Consider the following 23,015-nt stretch of genomic DNA (forward strand, 5'->3'; position numbering starts at 1 on the left):
TCATATCAATGATCCAAAGCTGAGAATTTTATTATAGTATATCATTTATCTCGTATCCATGTCTTCTTTTCTACAAAGGATAAAAGGATAAAAATTCTCAAATGATCAAATTAGTATATTTTTGTTTGTTTTCAACATCGAAAATCGTGAGTTTAATTTCAAAATATATATTAAAAAAATATTTTATATAACATCATTTTTGGAACCACTGATTTACTAAAAACTATTTATTTTGGTGTTTTGTCATAAGAACATATCAATATCCATCTTACCATCTGCCATACCTAAAGACTATTACGATGTAATATTTTTAGGCGTATGGTTGATGTTAGGAGTTCATTTGAGTGTTTTTATTGTCGTGACTAAAATATTATGACAAGCTAATTTTCGATTCATATTTAAGCGATGGTATTCTTAAACTATTATAAATACCTATTCGAATCCTATCATCATATATCAAATGGTTTCTAACATATTTTAACTTTATAGTGTTTTTATTATTACGACTAAAAACAAAAACAAAAATGGTGATCTTTTCTAAAAAAATCATCTAAATAATGTGGACTTCAATTTGATTTAACTTAAAATATAATGGTAATCTTATTCGTTGTATTTATTATTAACATATCATGATTTTTTAAAATATAAATAAAAAAAAATCAAATCATGTAAATCTTGTACCAACCATTACTCTATCATTGTCATTATCCTTTCATGAATTAGAATATTAGTAAAAAATATAGGAATTCATCCAATGAATATAAATCTAATCATCTCACAGGGAATGTGTAAAATAAGCACTTTTTGTATTTTCTGATGAGTTTCTTTGGAAAAATGTGAGAGAAAGCATGACAAACCATCAAAGCAATGCTGAATCATGTAAATCTGAGGTCCACAATGCTTCTTCTTTCTTCCCCCACAACTTCTACTGGAGCTGTGTTGCATTGGTATTGGATTCCGATGGTTGATCCTTATCCTCTGATGACTTTGGGGCTACTGCGCTTACCTGGACCTCATGAATGGAGCTTCATCACTGTTCTCCATGGTGCACGTAAACATCTGATCGCAGACAGGATGAGGACGAACACTATGCTCATCTCCATTCGCAGCATGGAGTGGACTGTGACATCCTCGCCTCAGCGTAAGCTGAAGCCACAGTGATCAAATCCCAGTCAAGATCAACCGGAAAAGAAGAACAGGAAGAAAGAGTACTTGAAGAAAAGATAGAGGTCGCGCTCAGAATAAAGTGAGAGTCAGAACACATGCACTTGCACAGATGGTCGTCATGCCATTTCCCTTTCCGTGTTAGAAGCTCGAAGAAGGGAGAGACCACCGTGTGAAGTCGAAGCACACACTACTCCTCCTTTTTGCTTTGCCTTTACGTGCATGATCGGAGATTGGTTTTAGGTTTCGGCTTGTGCCATGCAGGGAGATCTCATGCAGCAGCACATGCAGCGAAAGAAAAGAGATTTCTTTGGCTCTTTTTTCTTGCCATTGATCCAATCGACTGCTGCCCAACCCACATTGCCAGCTAGTTTCTTCTCCTACTTCTTCTTCTTCTTCTTCTTACGTCTACTTTGCAGTACATTGACTTGTTAGGTACACTGAAAAGAGCTTCTCTTTTGTTTTCTTCCGAGGGAGATGCAAATTGTGATTCTGAACCGTGCGCATCATTCAACATCTTAAAAGGCATTCCCCCTTTGTGACAAAGCATCGGAATAGGCTGATCTGCTGCCAAGCACATACTGATTTGATGGAGTGAGGTTTGAGTGCCGGGTGGAGGGAAAGAATTTGGCCACTGGCACAAAGCAAGCTCTGTAGTGGCGGCTTCTTTTGACCACAGCTGAACAAAGTGCACAAGAAAGTAGGCGAGTGATCAGTAGTAGTGCCCGTCAAACATCTCCATTGTCATGTGCCTGTGATCTCTCAAAGAAGATGGAAACTCTCTGTTTCTTGGTCAATCACGCTATGGAGATGCAGTGATAGCTCAATGATTAGTATGTTTGTTAGTACGGCTTAATCTGACTTATGACTGTCAATGCTCGATAGTTATGGATCTCTCTCTCCCTCTCTCTCCAGATTTAAGCATCTATTCGAGTCGAGGAAATAATCTCTTTATGGAGGCCGACAAGTAAATTAATTGCTTAAACAAATAGCTTAGAAGATTTGAAACAAATGAATAAGAAAGATTCCAACCTTTAAAGCCAATTTTGCCATGGAAAACTGAGGTTTAGAATGGGCCATGAAACTTTTCCTTCCTTGCCCACATGTGATTCTTCTCCAAAGGCCCTTTGCTGAACATATGACCGATGATGCATCGATCCTAACAAATCCAGTGTCAGATATCCTTCTTCTCTTTGAGATTGTGTTAAGCATGGAAGCTCTCTTTCGAGGAGCATATATATGATCAGGTACACAATGCTGCACTGAAGCAGTCCAATTTTGCATAGCTATTCTAATCTAATTGGATGAGTGATCCATTTAACCTGACGAGATCAAGAGGGTTTAGCTCTGAAATTATAGACACTGCATCCGATTCAGCTGCAAACACATACACTGGACATTACGAAAGAAGAAGATATGCCTCGATTGTTGAATTGTTCACAAGTGTTGCCGTATGTAACCCAACTGCTGGTTTCCCCTGTTTTTTCTATTGTGAGTTCAACCAAGATGAACTACTTGTTCTTCCTTTTCACTGACAGAAATGCATGATTTCTATTTTAGTGGCAAATCCATTGTTGGCCCCTCAGTAATGATCAGTCTTGGCTCCATCCTTTGCCAGGGGATCCATATTCATTATCCTAGATTAAGTTTTTAAGCAATTAATGAGTGAAAAAGGGAATCTTTTTTGTTTTCTTCCAAATAATGGTTTTGTTCTTAATACATTTCTTATATTAGTTATGTTAGATTCACTTATCGAGAATCGAATAGCAGGATCTTGATAACTCGAGAACAGATGAACAGAGAGCTCCATCAAAGGTTCTTCCCAAGCTTAATAGATTTTGTGCTGCATATGCTTCTGGCCTGAAGCTATGCATCTGCAAGCTCGAACCTAATCCTCAATGCTAATGCTAACTGCAACATGAACAGAAACAAGTACTTCAGCTGCAGTCAATGGCTTTGGACATCCTTCGAAGCTGCCAAAGTTTTGTATGCCGTAGCTATAACATGTCAGTATCAACACCATCCTCTCTCCCAAACTGAAGCCTTGTGATGGAGGTGGTCAATGTCTTCTTCTTCTTCTTCATGCACACACACACATACTTGCAATGGCTGTCAAATATCATGTCAAGGAAGACATGGTTCCTCCGTTTGGCTTGCAAACAATGCATGGACCGGAGAGGTTTCATCCATGGTGCTCCCGAAAGCGATGATTCCCATCAGAGCTTTGGCCCACAACGGAGGCAAGGGAGGAAAAGATAAGTCTGAGCTGGGTACGTCACGACAGTGCCTGCTCACATGTCTGGTTCACGGGTAGGTTTCCACAGAGAGAGAGAGAGAGTAAAGAAGTAAAAGAGGAGAAGAAAAAGAGGACCACAGTCATGTAGGATCGGAAATGGTGTGTGTGTGTGCCAAGACGTCGTATATATACTCCTGTACGAGTTTGACCGTCGATGGATTTCTCAGGGTAATGTAAAGGTCAGCAATTTTGACCAGAGTTGACTTGGGAGTGTAATCTGGAGAGGAAGGGGGAGAAATTACAGGGAAAAGAAAAAGGAACAATTAAGGGTCAAACAAACAAACACAAATACAAAAAAAAATAAAACACGTAAAATTGTAATTATTCATCATTTTCTTCAATTAATATATTTATCAGTTAATAATTCTTTTTTAAAAATATTTATCTGTGGTCTCATTTTTCCTTTTTGGGAAAAAAATGGCGAAGCTGGCCCCCACCGCTCACATGCCCCGTCGCGGGCCCCACGCCCACCTACGGCGCCCACACACCCAACTCATCCACGCCAAAAAGCTACCGACTTTACACCCGCTTGCTGGGTTACGAAGGGATTTAACCGCAAGACTCTGCGTGTGTGGGGGGGGGCCCAAAACAAAAGCAAAACGACTCCTCTCTCTTTTCTTTGGACTCAAGTATTTTTATTACCAAGCAAACGCATATATTATTAGTATCATTGCACACACCTCACCGTACTGCTCGCAGCAGCTGCTGCTACTCGTAGGCAATTATTATTGTAATTGGTGTCGTTCGCAACAGTGCACACAAAAAGCTTCGGGGTTTCGACGAATTGGAAAGCGATGCAAAAATAGGGTTCCCAATCCACCTTCCTTATATTTTCTTTTCTCTCCCACAGTACACCTGCCTGCCTCTCTTCCTCCCCGGTACCAAACCCAAACCCAACCCCTCCCCCTCGCCCTCCCCCTCCCCCTCTGGCATTGCTGTCCGGGAGGTCGATTCGGGTTCCTAGGGTTCGGGGAACCTCCGCGGTGAAGTTCCTGCGGCCGGATCTGCGGTTCTTGGATGCCCTAGCGGGATCTCGCTTGCCGTGGTATGTGTCCCGCTGTTTCTTGGGCTCCGAGGCTTGGCTCCTGCTGGGCGGAGTTGCCAACTGCTTGAATGACTCGATCTTTGTTTGGTTTAGTGGGTTATTTTCCAGTTCCTTGGTGTTTTTTCTTCTAAGATTGCTCTTCTTTCGTTTTCTTTCTCTTGCTCTTCCCTTAGTTGAACCTGTTCTTGTAACACTAGGCAATGTAGACCGTGTGCGGGACGACTCCGGTTGTATTTTTGGCTCTCGGAAGGTTTGATCTTTCTCTCGAGTGGTTTGGGTTAGACCGAAAGATGATGTTTGTACAAAGAAAGATGGGGGGGGGGGGCGGAAAGAGGGTTTTGTCGAGAATATATTTCAAAGGTTACAACTCTGGCGGTGTTCTTGGCCTCGGGAGGTTTGATCTTTCGCCGACTGGTTTGGGTTAGACTGAAAGTTCACGTTTGTAGAAAGAGGGATAGGGAGAGTGAGAAAGTCTTAGTGTTAAGAATATACTTTATACGGTACTACTCTGCTGGTATTGCGGTCGTAGTAAGGTTTAATCTTCCTCAGAGTGTTTTGGATTGAATGAAAGATTACATTCGTAGAAACAGGGATAGGTAGTGAGAGAGGGGTAGTCACTGTGATATACTTTATACAATAAAAATCTGGTGGTAGTCTGTTTTTTGGAAGGTTTGGTCTTTAATAGAATGGTTTGTGTTAGACTTAGAGATCCTATTTGTAGAAAGAGGGGCAGGAGGGAGAGGTTAAGCATCAAGAATTAGTTTAAGAGATCTATTCTAGCACATTGTTGGCATTTCTGTGTGAATATATCAACTAGTTTGCTTCTTAGAGCTGGTCACATAGACCCTTAGTATTCATCAAGTGTTTTTGGCTATTATATGATTGAGGCATCACAAATATGGTATGGTGACTTGAGCGAAAATGATCACCATGACATGTTTGCAGCTTCTAGATGAAAGATGGTGTTATGCATGGATATAACAAATAAATCTTTTCATATGGTTGCATGTCTGAGTATGTAAAGAGGCATAAAAGATTTTCAAAATAGAAAAAGTTAAGGGAAAGAACCTACTTACGAGTCCTTATTGTGGTTATGCAGTTCATGAATGTTGTATCTGGAGATTGGATCAGAGCTGTGTTAGGATATCTTTGTCATTGAATTTCAAAGAGACTGCCAAAAAGTTCTGCATTAACTAATTTTCCCCTTCAACCACCGGCGCTATGCAGGGTTTTTGTCATTTCCATTCTCCGTGAGAATATGATAGTTGAAGAATAAAAGTGTATGCCAAAAGAAGTATAAACGAGCAACAAAGTATAACTTTGTTTTGATGTATGGGTTCTAGAAATTTGGTAAGCTGGTGAATTAGTAGATCTTGATATTGGGAAATGGTGGTAAGTTTGATCTTGTTACTCCTAAGATCTATATGAGAACTAGTTTAGCAGGATTGCCAATATGGAAACACCTTGACTGCACAGATCAATGCTAGGAAATGTTGCAAAAGATTGAATGTGTGGCTGTGGAGGTGGTAAGATGATGATATTAGCTTGCTGATCTGCATCATACAAAGAGGTCACAGATGTGTCTCCCCCCAAACTCTGTTGCAGCCATGTCTTGCTACATTTCCTGCTCCTTATTGTTCTTGAAAATATTCAATATCATTTGTGTTAATATGGTTATTTTTTAACTAATTGTATGATAATATTACTACAAAAATCTTGGATGCATTCTCATAAATTAGTACATGGTATTTGGATCATTTCCAAGATGATACTATTCTCAAATAAATGGATGGCTCGTTCTGACCTAATTTCTTCTTGAACACATATCCCCTCTTTGGTACCTGAATTTATGTAGTATTTTATAATTGTATATTCATCGTTTATCTGTGTCAACCTCATGTGATATAATGCATATGCTTGTTACTTGAAGAGTTTCCAATTTTGAATTAGACATGCATCTTGAAGAAATTGATGGAAAACAACATTTGCTTTGATAAAGCAAGTTTTGATATCTTTAATAAAGCATTTAGTGATTAAAAATGTGGACTGCATGCTCAGTTAGCTATAGAGCTGATAAAAAATGGTTGCCTTTGGAAACTCTCCTCTGTTGAAAAGAAAAAAAATCTACTTAAACTAGTGACCAATTTGTATCCCCTTGCTGAAACAAACTTGGGTGAGATTCGAGGAATCTGTAATTTCAAATTAAAATTATATCTCATCTGACATTTCTTTGTGCTCATTCTACGGTTACTGTTACTGTCTATTAAAAAAATATAAATTCTGCTTTTCGCAAAACATTTCCCACAAGTCTGGATCTCTGTTACGCTTGATGTTGCAATCTTTTGACAAAGAGTGGAGCTTGAGTAAATCCTATTTAAAAACACTTTGTACCAAAAGCTCTTTGTTAATTATAGCCTGGTAGGCTGGTAGTTGTATAGTTCTTGAGTTTCTTCTATGAAGAACATGTTAAATGGGGCAGAATTTTTATGTTTTTTAATATAAATTTATATCATTTTTTTGGTAAATCATTAACTTGTTTTGATGTATGTTTGTGACATTCTCAACAATGCTTATCTAGGCGATGGAAGATTATACATCAAGCAATGGCCATCGTTTTAAAAGGATACCACGCCCACTGTTTGCTGCTAATCCAGAGCTGGAACCTTTGGTTTGTCTAATCTTTTCATTGATTAATTGCTCACATTGCTTGCTAGAATTTTTTTTATTATACCAGATCCAAGCGAGAAACAGATTGATTCAGTGTCTTTGTATATAATTTTTTCTATACTGCTGCCACATAGCTCTTATGCAGTGTACATAAGTATGAATTCTATTAAGATATTCATAATAATATATAATTAAGTATTAAACAAAAATACAACCAGGTCTAAAATATTCATAAATAATGCTAAGATCAAATAAAAAAATTGGATGATAACATCTCTTCTCGTTTAAGAAATTGACTGGGCGAGAAGTTATCAAAATTGAGTAATGATATGAGCGATGATTGTCAGATTATCATAGACCTCTATGAGGTACCAAGATATTAGTGATGGTTGAAATGACATTGTCATCAGGGTAGATTTCACATATGCAATGAGTGGGCATATTGAGGCTGTATAGCCTTACGAGGGGCAGTTTCGTGATTGCATATGCAGTCTCATAGATGCATTCTTGAACGATAGTATCCATAAGATAACTATTCACTAACTTGCCAAAGCATGCATTGAGACCTGAGCTGGTGATACAAAGTTTAACTGTTTGATCGTGCATATGAAATTGGCAGCAAGAATGATAATCAACATTTTCTATCATCTGTGTTCAAGATTTGTTTTCCTTTACTAATAGATACTAGATGTTACAATACTTGCCGTTAAAAATCTGTTCTTATCAAGCAACCTGTGGTGTTAGTACAATTTCTTAGAAGTTTATTTGCAAGAGAGCCATGGCAACTGACTTGAGCATACTGATGTTTAACCGAGTAATGATGAGTGCTGGGCATGTGCTATGATATCAAGAAACTTTTTTGTTATGAATCCTGCAATTTGGTGATGAATTTTCTAATTTAATATGTGCTTTTATTGTTTGTTGTTACCGCACTATATAAGGCACAAAGTTCTGTTGTCATGTGAGGAAGAACATGCTATTTTTTGCTGTCAGATAAATGAAAACATGGACCAGTGGCCACATTTGAATGAGTTGGTACAGTGCTATAAGGCTGATTGGGTGGTGGATGAAAACAAGTATGGACATTATGAAGGCATTGGAACACCATCTTTTCAAAGTCAGATCTTTGAAGGGCCTGATACAGATATAGAAACTGGTACATCCTTTAACTAAATAAATTTGCTTTTCATTTTTCATTTTAAAATTTTTATAATCTTTGCTACAGAAATACGCCTTGCTAGTGCAAGGCTTTCTAAGACTGAAGATGCTACAGATGATGATGTTCCCAGTACGTCAGGCAGGCAACTACCTGAAACTGGCTTATATAAGTCATCCTCCAAAACCCAAGACATGGTACCTTTTGTAAATTTTGGTCTAGATCTATGCTTTACTAGATAATGTTCCGATTTAGTCATGGAAAAAATGTTTTTTGTTTTACAATCTTGTTGCCAAAGAGCAGGTTCTTCCTGTTCATGCTTATTTCACTATTTCTTGAATTTATGTCATTATCAGTTTTGGTCTACTATAAATAGAATTTTCAAATTGTCGAAACCCAGGGCATTATTATAGACAAGTTTTTGTCACAATGCATGTGAAACTTCTAGATTTGATGGTTTGTATCTTCAAGACAATCTTAGAGCTAAGCATACAGGTGAGGACTACTCTATTATCTTTTCACAAAAATCTCTTGTAACATTGCTGAGCTGCTTTCTTTTCTTCAATTAAGCTTTCAGCAGAAAGGAAAATGTCAAAATTAAAAAGCTGGGTACAATTAGTTAGACTGGTCTTTGCAGATGTCTCAAAACCGCTTCCTAAATATCTGGAACATGTTTATAACATTTTAGATATTGATTCAGGTGTTGCTTATTTGATTCCTTTGGAGAGCAATGGACAACATAAATCCATACCTTTTCAATTAGTTGGGTCTGGCTGTATGGACCTTTTCCTGTCATTGAACTCTACTGAAGATTGCTTCCAAGTGATATCCTAACTCATTCTTTGCTCTTTCGGGCATTCAAGTTGGAAAATATCTTGTGCACTTATAGGAGACTGGCTTGCTCTATGTTGAAATTGGTAGAGGTATATATTCATATAAGATTCAACCAAGTTATATGATGCCTTAAGGAGTTTACTGACATGTAGTATAGTTATATTTATGTTCTTTGTGTCTCTGGTAAGATCTAGCTCAGCCACACCTAAAGTTTGTTTTGAATGGTGTTGGTCAAAGTAACTGGTTTTTTTTTCTAACAGTCTATCGTCTTTCTAGCCATAAGGTGAACTGGCTTGCTACCCATTTTAGCTGCAAGCCCCATTGATTAGGGTTGAGAATCATGTGGCATGTAAGGCATGCTCTCCAGGAATATGGCTTCAGAATATTGTATTTTAATCAAATTTCTTTGCTGTTAATATCGTATGGCAACCTGTATTTTTGAATTATTTTGAAGCTTTCTTTCATCATTTAGAGTGGGGATTCACATTGTAGCTTAAGAGTAAAAGCTGTTGAAAGCTTAGTCATACACCTTAGTTGATTCGGTGAACAAGCTGGAAAGGTTAACTGAAGTAGCTTTTAGTGTTCCCATGAACAACATTAGAAAATAAACAAAGATATCATGCTCATTCCTTCAATGCTTTGTTTCCATCTAGTTTGTTTCATGTAGGGGATGATCTATTCCTGAGGTAACCACTCCATTCCACACTAGAGTATCACTTGCTGCACTTTCTGTGATTCTCATGGTGATCATGTGCATGGTTCTAATCATTTTGCTGATTCATGCAAGCTTATTCCATGGTGTCTGTGCTTGTTTTAACTTTTAGTCACACCTGGTTATATATGTAGAATGCACCTTGCACAATATTCTGGTGGTTTGTTAGCATGTATTTCTGCGACCTACACGTGCAGTCATTTAATGATCATGGGATAATTAACATAACCTTGTTGTTGATACCTGAAGACTGAAAGAGTCTCAACCATTCATTTTTTTATTTTCTCTTTTTGGTAACTTAAGATATTACAATCTTTGAGAATTTGATAGTGAAATGATCTTCATTTGAGTTATATCTAAAGAATGATATATATATATTCTTTTTTTTTTTTTTGGTTAGGGTGTTTGGGGGGTTCCCCCGCGCGGGGGGTGGGGGTGGGTGGGGGGGTGGGGGTGGTCCTTTCCTGGTCTATTGGTTAGTACTTACGATCAAGGTTCGCCGAACCGTACCGTATCGGCGTTTCGACGCTGGCTCGGTACGGTACGGTACGGCGTACCGAGCGGTATACCGAGGTGTACCGCTCGGTACACCTGATTTCACCGATTTATCCCTCCGAAAATACCTGAAAATTAAAAAAAAAGTTAGGATAGAGTTTTCAAGTTACAAATAAATATAGTAATAGTATAAGTTTAGCAAAATCAATGTAAATTTGATAAAAATAGCATCACATATCTTTTTCGGGCTTTGAGGTAGTCTTGTTCGAGGTTCGTATTTCAGCTCGTTATAGATTGAAATATCTATAGAAAAATCAGTTGAATTGTTAGACTATTTTGTTACAATATAAACTCTAAAATTCAAATGAATTAAATAATCATATATCTAGATATACCTGATTGTTAATTCTACCACCAAAACGAACGACGGGCCTCCACGGGTGGTGGATCGGGGTCCTCGATCCGATACATATCAATATGATACTTTTGTTGGACCCAATCATGAAATTGATCCCATGACATAGTGTATTGATACACCGTATGCCATTGATGCATCAATGTGATACTGATCGTAGATTGATCGTCATAAATCATATTTGTCCGAGGCAGCTCTTGAGGCATATATTGGTGTTGTTCTGTATCATGCTGTTGCTCAGAGAAGGATGACCAACTATCACCATACTGTTGTTGTCCATATGATTCTTCATAATACGATGGCTGTGAATACGATGAGTCTCTTTCTGTGTCTATATCATGTATGCTCTGTCGCATTTGTTCATATTCATCCACTGCCTTCCCCTTCTCCTTTCCCTTCCGCGCATAAACTTAACCAGTACCTTGTCGAGTTCCATGATCTGAATCTTGAGTGGCATGTGTAAAATATTGCTCCTCAGTCCATTCACCACCCTCAAGTTGTGCAGACGAGACCAACGACTGCCCGGTATCACCGCCATCATCTGTTGAGGCACTGCTGTCTGTGTTGCTGTCATGTCTCTGGACCGAACGAGAAAGAGAATGTGATTGTGAAGGTGTCTCGTCGCCCGACTCGATTCTTTCCAACGATGCAACTTGATGCTATTGCCTTCCCCTTTGCCTTTGCACGTTGGGCGGACGAGTGTGACCGTTGGGTATCGGTAGTTCCTCGAGCAGTTTGACTCATACCTCTTGATTAGAAAGTTCTTCCTCTTAATCTTCCCAAATTTACCTCGATTGAATTCACAAATCGTTGTTTTATAGAGTTTATGAGAGAAAAGAAATGTTTGAGAGAGAGTTTAAGAGTGTATAATGAAATAGGGGAGAGAAGATTAGTTTAAATAGGAGGAGAAATGGCTCCAACGGTCAATTTGACCGTTGGAGCACTGTAGCACTGCTACAGTGTGGTAACGGTCGATTTCGACCGTTACCGAGTGGTATCGGGCGGTAACGGTCGAAATCGACCGTTACCGAATGGTACCGGGCGGTAACGGTCGAAATTTCGACCGTTACCGCCCGATACAGGCTTTTTTTGGTGTACCGCCCGGTAGAGGGCGGTCCGCGTACCGGTCGCCTCTCGGACCGGTACGTACCGCCCGTACCGGGCGGTACACATCGGTATGGCGAACCTTGCTTACGATACAGTGGAAATCCCTGGAAACTTGGATCCTATTATGGTGTAATTTTTATGGTAGGGATTGGTGAGTGGTGGTTATGAGTTTTTGGTGTTGCAAACTGTCACTGCTATATTGAAAGTTCCTGTGCATGGAGAAAGAGGATTCTGGACTAAATGATCCTTGATAAGGATTTGCATTCTTAAGCAAGAAAGCATAAACTGTGAATGAACTATTATCTTGTTATTTCTGTTTTCTTTCAGTGCATTTCTGTATGCAGATATGCCTTCGAGAATTACAAAACATAATATTCTTTCTCACTGGTTAACTAGTTGCTAGTAAACTAGAAGTAATGAGGGTGGAAGTTCTCTTTCACAAATCGTGTAATAAGGTGTATTCAGGTCATCATGGTCTTTGAGTTTTAACATATTCTTTCAAATATTGTTTGGACTTTTGACTTTCTGCATATTATAATTTTGCTGAGTGAAAGTTCAGATCAGCCTTCTCTACATGATATTATATTTACCTGAAGTGCTGGTCAAAAGTGTGCCTTTATGTTTGTTATTGATTTCTTTTATGCATTTGGTGGAATATGGTTATTTGTTAAGCATCTCTTTTCTTTATGGTCATTGTTTGTTCTCCAGCATTTTGGTGAGTCTCCACTGCCGGCATATGAGCCAGCTTTTGACTGGGAAAATGAAAGGTCACTGATTTTTGGTCAAAGAACTCCTGAAACTCTTCCAACACATAGCAGGTTTACATTGCTCCAAAACCTGTAACTTATGGTCGATATATAAGGCCTTCTAGAAATTAGTATTAAATCTGCATTATTAAGCTTCTCATTTTTGGCCCTTGTTTTGTAAATCTGTGTTGTTGACTTTAGTGGATTGAAGATAACTGTGAAGGTGTTGTCATTGTCATTTCAAGCTGGATTGGTTGGTGAGTATCGTTCTGCACATTATTGGACAATCCATTATATGCAATTATACATATATACTCAATAAAGGCCATCTTCAATAATTGAGTACTGTATGGTGATCATTTTGCCATTCTTTTTGTAGAGCCTTTCTATGGAACAATTTGCTTATATAACAGAGATAGGAGAGAAAAGTTGTCGGAGGACTTTCACTTTTGTGTTTTACCTACCGAAGGGCAGGATGTAAGATGTGCTTTGTCTGGTTATTATTCTCCATGTCAATCTTGACAGTGCTTCCTTTTCTCTGTGCAGAAGGTTGATTTCTTTCCCACTCTCTTTTTTGTAGGTTAATGCTTCTTTGATACGTCGGGCTGTTTTCTCGTTAGATGCTCCATCAGCATCTGTTTGCCTTCTCATCCAACTTGAGAAGCCTGCTACAGAGGAAGGGGGGGTTACAGCATCTGTTTATTCTCGCAAGGAACCTGTAAGTTAAGGTCTATAATATGTTACTATTTTGTCTCATAGATCGTGTTGCTATTGTTCACAATTTTTTGTTAAACATGATTAAAATGAATTTATGATATGATTTTTTTACATTTTTTAGGAATTAAAATGTAATCTAAAAAGATATTGTCATACTCAAAACAATTTCATGTTGATAAGTGCTAAAGAATCAACTACCAAATACCCATCTTCATTTGTACTTTTTAGTTACTTTATGTTGATCATTCTGTCAATCTCAAGGACTTTGTAGTGCTTTAGTGTTAAATGAAGGGTTTTTGATACTTAAATGTAAGTTACTTTATGTGCCAGGTTCACATGGCAGAAAGAGAAAAGCAGAAGCTCCAAGTTTGGTCTCGTATCATGCCTTACAGACAATCGTTTGCATGGACCATTGTTCCACTGTTTGAAAACAACAATGTTGCTGCTGCTGGTGGTGCTGCCTCTCCTAGTAGTCCTCTTGCTCCCAGTGTATCTGGGTCAAGCTCTCAAGATAGTGTTGCAGAGCATGTTTCAAAAATGACTTTGGATGGCAAATTGCCCCACTATTCAAGTGGGAGCTCAGTTATTGTAGAGATATCAAACATAAATAAGGTTAAAGAGAGCTATACAGAGGATTTATTTCAGGTGATTTCTCAGCACAAATCTGCTGATAGTTTTATTTTTTATTTTCTGATAGTTTTAATTGGAATATCTTTCTCAATATGCACCTTGAAGTATTTAATAGCATGCTTTTTTCTTCTTTTTTGTGATTCAATGTGTATAAACTTTCTGAGCGTGCAAGTACTTGTGATACTAGTGCAATATGAATAAATAATTTTGGTGTTTGATTATTGTGTTATGATGAATTGAAGAGCTTATTTATGTAAATCCCCACATAATGAGAACTCAAGGTCCACCGTTTCGGTTACCAGCTTTTTGCTAGTCGATGGCCGGACCAATTTAGGTCTAGTTCGACCGGCATACCATGTGTCAGTATGTCAGAATGTACCATGAATTGTTGGGGGGAGGGAGAGGAAGGCAAAGAATAAGGAAGAAGAGGAAGAAGAAGGAGAAGAGGAATGAGGAAGATGAAGAATGAAGGAAAGGAGGAAGAAGATGGAAGAAGAGGAGGAAGAGAAGAAAGAAAAATAGGAAGAAGAAGAGGAGGCGGTGGAGGAGGAGGTGTACGTGAGCAATGTGGGCGATGGGTGGCCAGGGATAGGCAGCAAGTGGGGAGGCGAGGGTGGACTCGGACACGTGGGAGAACAGGAGATGACTTAAGTTTTATTTTTTTATTTTTAAAATTTTAAAAATGAGTTGGGCTTACCTGGTCCAGGCCCATTGTCATGCTTGAATTGGGTGGTAAGCCCTGTTCACAGGCCTTAATGCCAGGTTTACTGGGCTCACCATGCAGTAAGCCTTGTATTGTGCTGAACTGCCCAAAATTGGACTGGTCTGGATGCCGGTTGGTGGTCAGACAAGTAAATACTTGCCGTATCATACCGAACCAGATGAAATTGCATTCCTTATTGAGAAGAGACAGTCAAGAAATGATGAATTGGTTACCTGAAATATAGATTGAATTTGTCAGCTTCTGCACTCCAAGTATCACTGTATATCTTGTATTAGACTAGGTTTTACTTTTAGACAAGAATGTGATGTGGTACCGTTTGCAAAATCCGACATATCTTGGATATTAACGCATGTAATGATGAATTCTGGTATTTTCTTTTGACAACTTGCCACAGAAATCTTTCTAGTGGGTCTGTGTTTTAGGTTTGCTTAACAACTTTTTTACATGGATGGATTTATATCCTATTCTCCCACTTCTGTATCTTGGCCTGTCGCTTTTCTTGCTTTGTAGTGAATTTAGCATTCAAGTGTATTTTCCCAGAAGGAATTCTGTAGAAGCATATCTTTCTAAGTGCTTTGAAAGAAAAAAAAAGGAGCTCTCTTTAAGATCTTGTTTGCTGATATCTTGCTTGACAAATACAGTTTTCTGAGGCGTTGGATGAAAATGGGTAGCTTCAGATGTTTTTAAATGTTTTTTTATTGGTTTCATTCAAGGTGAGCCCTTGTTTTGTCTTTTCTGTTTTTCTCAGGACCCTAAGAGAAAGGTACATAAGCCTGTGAAAGGTGTATTGAGATTGGAGGTTGAAAAGCTTCATGCAAACTCTGTTGATATTGATAATATCTCTGAAGGAGGAAGTATGATTATTGACTCAAATGAGGCTGAAACTTCTTTTGGAAAGCATCACGTCAATGGTCTGGATGGATCTAGGAGTAGTCATTCGAAGTTCATTGGCATTGACCGGAAAGACATTCGTGTTAATGCTTTAACACCGGTGGGAGAAGATCATCCTGACTCTTCTGGTGATGATGTAAGTTTTTTTTTTGGTCAAGTTCTACTTATCCTTCTATGATCAATAGTACTGCTTTACCACTGACTTGCTGGATGAACTTGTTTTAGGAAGCTTTATCTGGAATTATTGGAGATTTCACTCAATTACTGTTGTTTTATTAATTTTATGAAAAATAATATTGTCATCAAAAGTTCTGGTTGTCGATCTGTTTGTCATCCTCCAAAGTTTTACAATATAGAGTTTTTGAAGAATATGCTTTGGTGGAGATTGTGGGAGTCCAGAATAAGAAAATAATAGAGTGGACTAATGTAGTGAACTTCTAGCATCGTGTTTATTCTTGTCTAGTACGATGTGCCTGGAACACAGGGTAATATATATTGGAGTACTAATTTGAAGTCCATCGTCTTGCTTTGTATTGGTTTGCCATTTTCCATGGACTTAAGTCTCTGTGCAACTCTATGAATGAAGTAATATGAGCAACCAAATCTGTCAAGGGGTTAAGCTGATTGGAAACATGCCATTTTTAAGATCCAAGGACAGCATGGCTTTGGAAACTGGATCAACGGGAAGGCAAACGGAGGAATCAAATATTAGCTATACTAGTCAGTACAGATCAGTATCTGCTGGCCCAACCAAGGGCTGGTAGTATTTTTTAATTTATATTGTATTTTATAGTGATATCAGGTGGCATGAGTTAGTATACCGCTCGGTAGATCGGTACCATATGACAAATAACTGAAACTGGTATTGGATTGAGATTTAAATCCTCAATGCAAGCCACTATATTTTGTTATGAATGAGGCATTGGAATTGTTGGTGGATGACAACAGGAGGATCCACACATGCCTCTACATCCAGAGAAACTATGTGGGCTAAGATGCAGGACATTAAGCTAGAAGTACAGCAGTTTCATGGGACTAGTTTGTTGGTCTCATGAGTTTGAGTGGCACCAGCTCTTGGACGGAAGAGAAGTATTTATTTTAAAGGATTAAAAATGTCAATTGGTGCCAAATTTTGAAAAAACACTACACTGATTTGCTTGAATAGTTAACTGCATGAGTTCTTGAAGATAATGAGATGTTAATTTTATATGAGGTATATAGCAGGGTTATAACAGATGCCATGAGCCCATTAAAGCCCAGTACCTTAATTTACGAATTTGAATAAAGTCAAATTGATAATGATCATTATTGATGTTTTTCACGTAGGATTTGTGGAAAATGTAATTGTTAGATATCATAATAGATGAAAGAAACAAAATAGAAGAAATATCACCAAAAACAATGGAATATTCCATGCCCTAGATTATTATTGTCAAGGAAGTGATCCTAGAATCCATTTGTGGTTTACTCATTACTATCGTTGCTTTGTTTCTAACCCATACAAACACAAGCACAGATAGATAAGAACATCTGTCTGCTGGATAACCATATCCTATCAGTTGAAATCTAATTATTTATGACAAAGTGGGCACTATATTTGATTGACTTGCATGGTTTTTTGTGGGTTGTTACATGGAATATGTGTATAATATGTCATTTGCAGCCCTCGGCTTGCTAAGTTGTCTGCTACAAACTTAAAATTCCAAAAATTTTGATGCATGTCAGATTGTGTATGCTGCTGGCTGAACTGCCATAGTAATTATTGCTGCCATCATGGACTTTTAGAACATTAAACAAGGTGCAAATATTTTTACTGTTTTTATGAACTATATTTCAAATTATATTTATTATACTCTTTGCCTCCTCTCCTAGCTTCCTTCCAAGGCAAGTTGTATGGAACTTTCTTTCTGAATAGGAAGCTGTTGCCCATTTCGGAACTTTTTAATGCTTGTAAATTAACTTTAATCTCAGGGCCAGAGAATTAAGTAATTATTCCTTTTAAGCTTGAATTTTATTAACTTTGATGTCTTGCATTAATGAAATCACTTCAAAATTTTGTTTTGTGGCAGTTTCAAGCTTTTGATTTTCGGATGATGACTAGAAATGAACCATTCTCGCAACTTTTCCATTGTCTACACGTGTATCCCTTGACTGTTAACTTGAGCCGCAAAAGAAATTTGTTTATAAAAGTCGAGATGAGAAAGGATGATGCTGACATACGAAAGCAGCCATTAGAGGTTTGTATTGATGAGACTGACTTGGTTCGTCATATCAATTTCAGTTCACATTGCTTAAGCTTGATGTGCTGCTGTTGTTTTTTGTTGATCAGGCTGTGTATCCCAACGACTTAGGTCCAACTCTTCAAAAATGTGCTCATACACAAATTGCAGTTGGTGCTAGGATGGCCTGTTATCATGATGAGATAAAAATTTGTCTCCCTGCTCTTTTGACAACCCAGCATCATCTTCTGTTCACTTTTTTTCATGTTGATCTTCAAACAAAACTTGAAGCTCCCAAGCCTGTACGTGCTTATCATTCTTTTTGGTTGATTTTATGTGAATTCTACATAACTTCTTGACATGTGGAACAAACTACATGTACTTCTGTTTGATAGTTGCTTACACGTGCAGGTAATTATTGGATATGCTGTACTTCCATTGTCCACACACATTCAGTAAGTGTTGCATCTATTAGTATTTATATATTGCAATGTCATTATGGGTGGTATGTCAATATAATTTAAAGGTGATAGTTGGCGGTGGTAATGTTGTACAACTGATGCCTACATGTTCTTTTTGTGGAATTGGATTCACCAGTTGTTCCTCTAAATTTGGTAACACCATGATACTGACTTGGTAACACCAAGAGCAAAAACTTCCCTATCTAGTTTTGAGAACTTTTAGTTACTTGGTATCTTGTGCTCTTAAACTATTATTTTGGGTGAGACAACACAATCCTGTATATTGGCTATGGTGTAGCTGACGTTATTTGGTGTTTGAAGTTGTGATTTGCAATTTTATTATAAGCCCATTGTGACCAAGAAATACAATATTGAACCATTGTAATGAATTGATTTGGAACACGAAGGCATTTGGTTTAAACTGGCATTGAATATATGTGTGTCTAACACAAGATTTATTGAAATGAAGGTATCTTCTTTGATGGAAACGTATGTACGTGCTAATGTGTAAAGATCTGTGATAAATAATGATAGATGCTGATGCTGATATGCATGCTGGGGTTGATTCCTTTATCGTACGGGTAATTTTTTTTTGTAAATATTGAAGTTAGATTTGATTGTTTTAATTAAGGATCCAAAGTTCACCTTGGCTTACCAACTACTGATGCAAGCACCATGTGTGTGGGCTTGGTAAAAGATTGCGATGGAGACACTAAGGTGGACCAGACATATGACATACAAACTTTGTAGAGTGCTGGCAAGGAAAAGTGAGTTAAGTGGAAGGAAATTTATCATGGATGATAGCCAAAGAAGGCTCAGAGAAAAGTGTGTGAAATTGCATCGTGACAATGAAATATTTCAAGTATGTTATCCTTTATGAAACTAAAGGTTGGGAAAAAAAAATCCATGTAGCTAAAGAAGGTGAAATCTTTGAGGCCTGTGGTGACAGGCTATATTAGATTTTAGATACACAATGGTTTTTTTGGCAAATATGCCTAATAAATAATCTACTAAAAAGATGCCTTTACTTAAAATATCTCTAAGAGATTGTGCTACATTGACTCTGCACTTAATTCATTACAACTAAAAGTCTTTTTGAAAGTACTATAAAAAAGTAAAAAAAAACTTTGCTTAGTGGAGTTATTCAAATCCTAAACTTACATGGCTCAAACTGCACTCAATTAACCACAAATGTGATCTTTCAATCGCTGAACTATCAGTAGTCTGATTGAGTATCATATGGGCTCGGACCTTTTTTCAATGCACCCTTGTTTGGTTGGAGCTAGTTGGTCATTGATCCATGTGCATCATGTAATCTGACAAGAAGTTACTAATTTTATCCAATGAGAGCTGGCTTTCAGTAGGTTGTGCTTTGGATTGGTCTTCAGATTTAGGATCGTGAGAAGTGGTTTGATCAAATCAGATAATGGGATTAAAATTCTGTGGAATATCTGAAAATTGCCTGGACTTCTGAGTTTGGCTAGAAAACATTGTGATCAATAGTGTTGGTTGGATCAGCTTCCTTTATGGTTGATTTCTTATTAAAGCTGATGGCTCCCCCTTAAAAATTGGTGTTATCTGCATTTGATATCAGCATATTCCAATCCAGATCAACCTTACTAGTCCAGAAATCCCTGATCCTGCCAACCATTGTTAAATGAATAAATTCACATGTGGTTCCTTCTCAAAATGAAATGCAGTTGATTTTATGGTTTTTTATAGATATTAAATATTTTACACGCATGTCTGGGTTAATCTTAGGCAGCATGGAATTGCAGTGAGCAACTCTTGGTAATCAAACTTTTTTTTAACAAGTTATGAAGCACTAGGTATGATAGGCAGATGCCAAGATCTGCGAACTTGTTCATTTATACTCATTTTGTTTATTTGTGTTCACATTACACAGGAGTTGTTATACCAGCTTTTATGGTGTTCTACCCTTCGAAAGTTGTAAACAGTTTTGGGTTGATTGAAACATTGCATATTATGGATTGTTTTCATTTTCTTTGCCATTTTGAATGAGTGTGCCATATCGTCAAATTTTAACTATGGGTTTGCTTGTATGTGTCTGTGTTTCCTTTGAGATGAGAGAATGCTTTTCATCATTTAAGTAGTTTGATTTTGCCCTTTTCAGGCTGTTGTCTGATGTATCTTTACCTATTTTGAGAGAGCTAGTTCCTCATTATCTCCAAGATAGTAGCAAGGTATCTATTTTACTTGTACATTCATTATGGGGAAGTTCCAAGGCAAATGTCTCTTTCTAGACACTTTTTTGTTTTAAATGTGCTGATTCTCTCAAAGTGGCTTGTTGATCCTTTATAAATTGAAAATTCATACTTTATCCTTATGGTTTTAACTTTTGGGTTATCTTTTCAGGAGAGACTGGACTTTCTAGAGGATGGGAAAAATGTCTTCAGATTACGTTTAAGGCTGTGCTCCTCTTTGATTCCCGTCAATGAACGAATTCGTGACTTTTTTCTCGAGTATGATCGGCATAATCTTCGGACAAGTCCACCTTGGGGATCTGAGCTTCTTGAGGTACTTATTGTGCTTTTTATTTAGTTTCTACCTTTGAAACTTTCATGATGATGATGTTCGGTAATTGTTCACTTAATCCCTGTTTGGATTTCAATTCTGATTACTATTTAAGGGAGAAAAGAGGAACAGCTGAACTGTCAGGCCACAAACGAACCCAAATATTCAATTCATAAGTCATCAGATTATGTTATGACTCAAGATTTCACTACTATTTATAACATATTTTACTCAAGATCCAATCATACTAAAAGATTTTATGGAAAGAAACCTTACTTGTAAGGAAATCTTGTAATTCTGTATTATCTTATCTGAAAAATAAAAATTGGCCATTTTAATAGGGACTTAGTGGTATACAAGACTATAAAATCCTGTAGGATGGGTATGATAGTGGTATACAGGACTGCATACCAACATTTACCGCTCGACGTCATTGAAAGTTTTGAAAAAAAAAAGACATGACTGATATTGAATTATATAGTCCAATATTGTTGTTTTACTACACCAGTAAATATCGATCAATAGGTATCAATCTGACAGGATTCTGAAATTCTGGTTGGGAGTGTGATGACACTCTAAGTTTGAATAGGTTGGCTTATGAGAAGCTTTGAATTACTCAGTTACATGATAGATCATGGAGGATCCTTATTTTTTGACTTTCCTCTGAACTTTATTGGGCTACTAGCAATTTGATAACTCCGTCTTTCTAGATAACATGTAAGGTTTTGATATTTTTTTGTTGTAAAATTTACCTCAATATCATTTAGTTGGAATGATGAAATTCTCCTGTCACCTTCTGTAATATTGTTAGTTTGATGGGCGTCATTAATGAGAGCTAAGAACTCTTTTGACTTTCTCATTTATTAATAAGGTTTTAATCATGTCAATCATCTGATAACTGTTGCCATATAACACAAACTTGAACCAGCTAACTATGTGGATTTCTCATTATTGGTTGGTTGGCATTGCAACCAAGTTTCTCCTGGCTGTTTAGTTTAACATCCTCTTGTGCATACTGCATATAAACAATTCTGCACTCCCTCTGAGAAGTTAAAAAGAGTGATTTCAAGATCAAGTGGTCTTAGAAGGAAATTTCAACAGATATGGATTCGCCTTATTAAACAGCCGGACAACTTTTAGTGTCTATGGTTACATATGATTTTTGTGTTGCTCAATTGATTGCTAATTCCATTTTGTTTGAACTATTAAATAGCTGAGAAGTTAAAAAGGGTGATTTTCAAGATCAAGTGGCCTTAGAAGGAAATTTCAACAGATATGGATTCGCCTTAAATAGCTGGACAACTTTTAGTGTCTATGGTTACATATGATTTTTGTGTTGATCAATTGATTACTAATTCCATTTTGTTTGAACTATTAAATAGTTCCATCCAAAAAGGTGTATGAGTGTCACATGTATTGCTGTTGTCGATCATTAGTCTGAGGATCTAATTGGATTTTCTCTCCTAAGGCCACAATTTATATGCTGATTATGCAGGCGATTAACAGCTTGAAGAATGTTGAGTCTACCGCCTTACTGCAGTTTCTCCAACCAATACTCAACTTGCTCCTTCATCTTATTGGTGATGGCGGGGAAACCCTGCAGGTTCTGTTCATCTTTTGTAGACGAAAATTTCACTTTGGTCATCTGGTTCCTCAAAATTTGTTGTAGCTAAGTGCCAATTTTCTTTTTGTACAAGTTTTCTTATTTTTTGTTTTGGCCCTGGAATTAATTTGATTGCAATTTCTTGTTTCTTTACTATTAATTTTGTAGGTTGCAGCATTTCGGGCTATGGTCAATATTTTGACCAGGTATGCATCTCCATTGATATTTTCTATAGTGTTATTTTTTGGTTTTATCTCAATGTATGCTAAAAAAATTCATTATTCTAAGCACAAACATTTTCATTTCATTAAGAAAAGAATTTGCTGATATTAAAGAAGTTAAAAGGTAAACAAGAGGATGAATCATCCATAAATTAAACCTGAAATAGATACTCCCAGATGTTCCACCACTCAAATATGCTTGCTAATTCAAGTCAATTAGTCTCAGAAAAGCAAGATGATATTTGATATATCTATCTCTATTTTGGCTCTTGGGATACATAAATGTACATGATGCATGTATGATTCATAATTTCATATTATGTCCTCATGGATGAGTATGTCTATTCATACACATTGGTATGTAGAAAATGCTTGTA

The 23,015-nt window shown here is 37.3% G+C and overlaps 1 protein-coding gene across 2 annotated transcripts in view; it reads left to right on the plus strand.

Annotated features, from left to right (window-relative positions):
* Window positions 1–4,210: 4,210 nt before the first annotated feature.
* Window positions 4,211–23,015, plus strand: part of LOC104000767 (guanine nucleotide exchange factor SPIKE 1) — a 38,444-nt gene continuing 19,639 nt past the window's right edge. For both annotated transcript variants that reach the window (XM_065170964.1, XM_065170965.1), the window contains exons 1-17: window positions 4,211–4,505; window positions 7,084–7,173; window positions 8,166–8,328; window positions 8,398–8,525; window positions 12,600–12,709; window positions 12,839–12,894; window positions 13,017–13,114; window positions 13,218–13,355; window positions 13,685–13,999; window positions 15,457–15,735; window positions 17,669–17,836; window positions 17,929–18,120; window positions 18,230–18,273; window positions 20,414–20,483; window positions 20,656–20,817; window positions 22,310–22,417; window positions 22,586–22,623. In XM_065170964.1, coding sequence (XP_065027036.1) covers window positions 7,087–7,173; window positions 8,166–8,328; window positions 8,398–8,525; window positions 12,600–12,709; window positions 12,839–12,894; window positions 13,017–13,114; window positions 13,218–13,355; window positions 13,685–13,999; window positions 15,457–15,735; window positions 17,669–17,836; window positions 17,929–18,120; window positions 18,230–18,273; window positions 20,414–20,483; window positions 20,656–20,817; window positions 22,310–22,417; window positions 22,586–22,623 — 2,156 coding nt within the window. In that variant the 5' untranslated portion in view covers window positions 4,211–4,505; window positions 7,084–7,086. The remainder of the gene's footprint in view (window positions 4,506–7,083; window positions 7,174–8,165; window positions 8,329–8,397; window positions 8,526–12,599; window positions 12,710–12,838; window positions 12,895–13,016; window positions 13,115–13,217; window positions 13,356–13,684; window positions 14,000–15,456; window positions 15,736–17,668; window positions 17,837–17,928; window positions 18,121–18,229; window positions 18,274–20,413; window positions 20,484–20,655; window positions 20,818–22,309; window positions 22,418–22,585; window positions 22,624–23,015) is intronic.

This window comes from Musa acuminata, chromosome BXJ3-10 (genome assembly GCF_036884655.1).
Source record: "Musa acuminata AAA Group cultivar baxijiao chromosome BXJ3-10, Cavendish_Baxijiao_AAA, whole genome shotgun sequence".
Classification (NCBI taxonomy): Eukaryota; Viridiplantae; Streptophyta; class Magnoliopsida; order Zingiberales; family Musaceae; genus Musa; species Musa acuminata.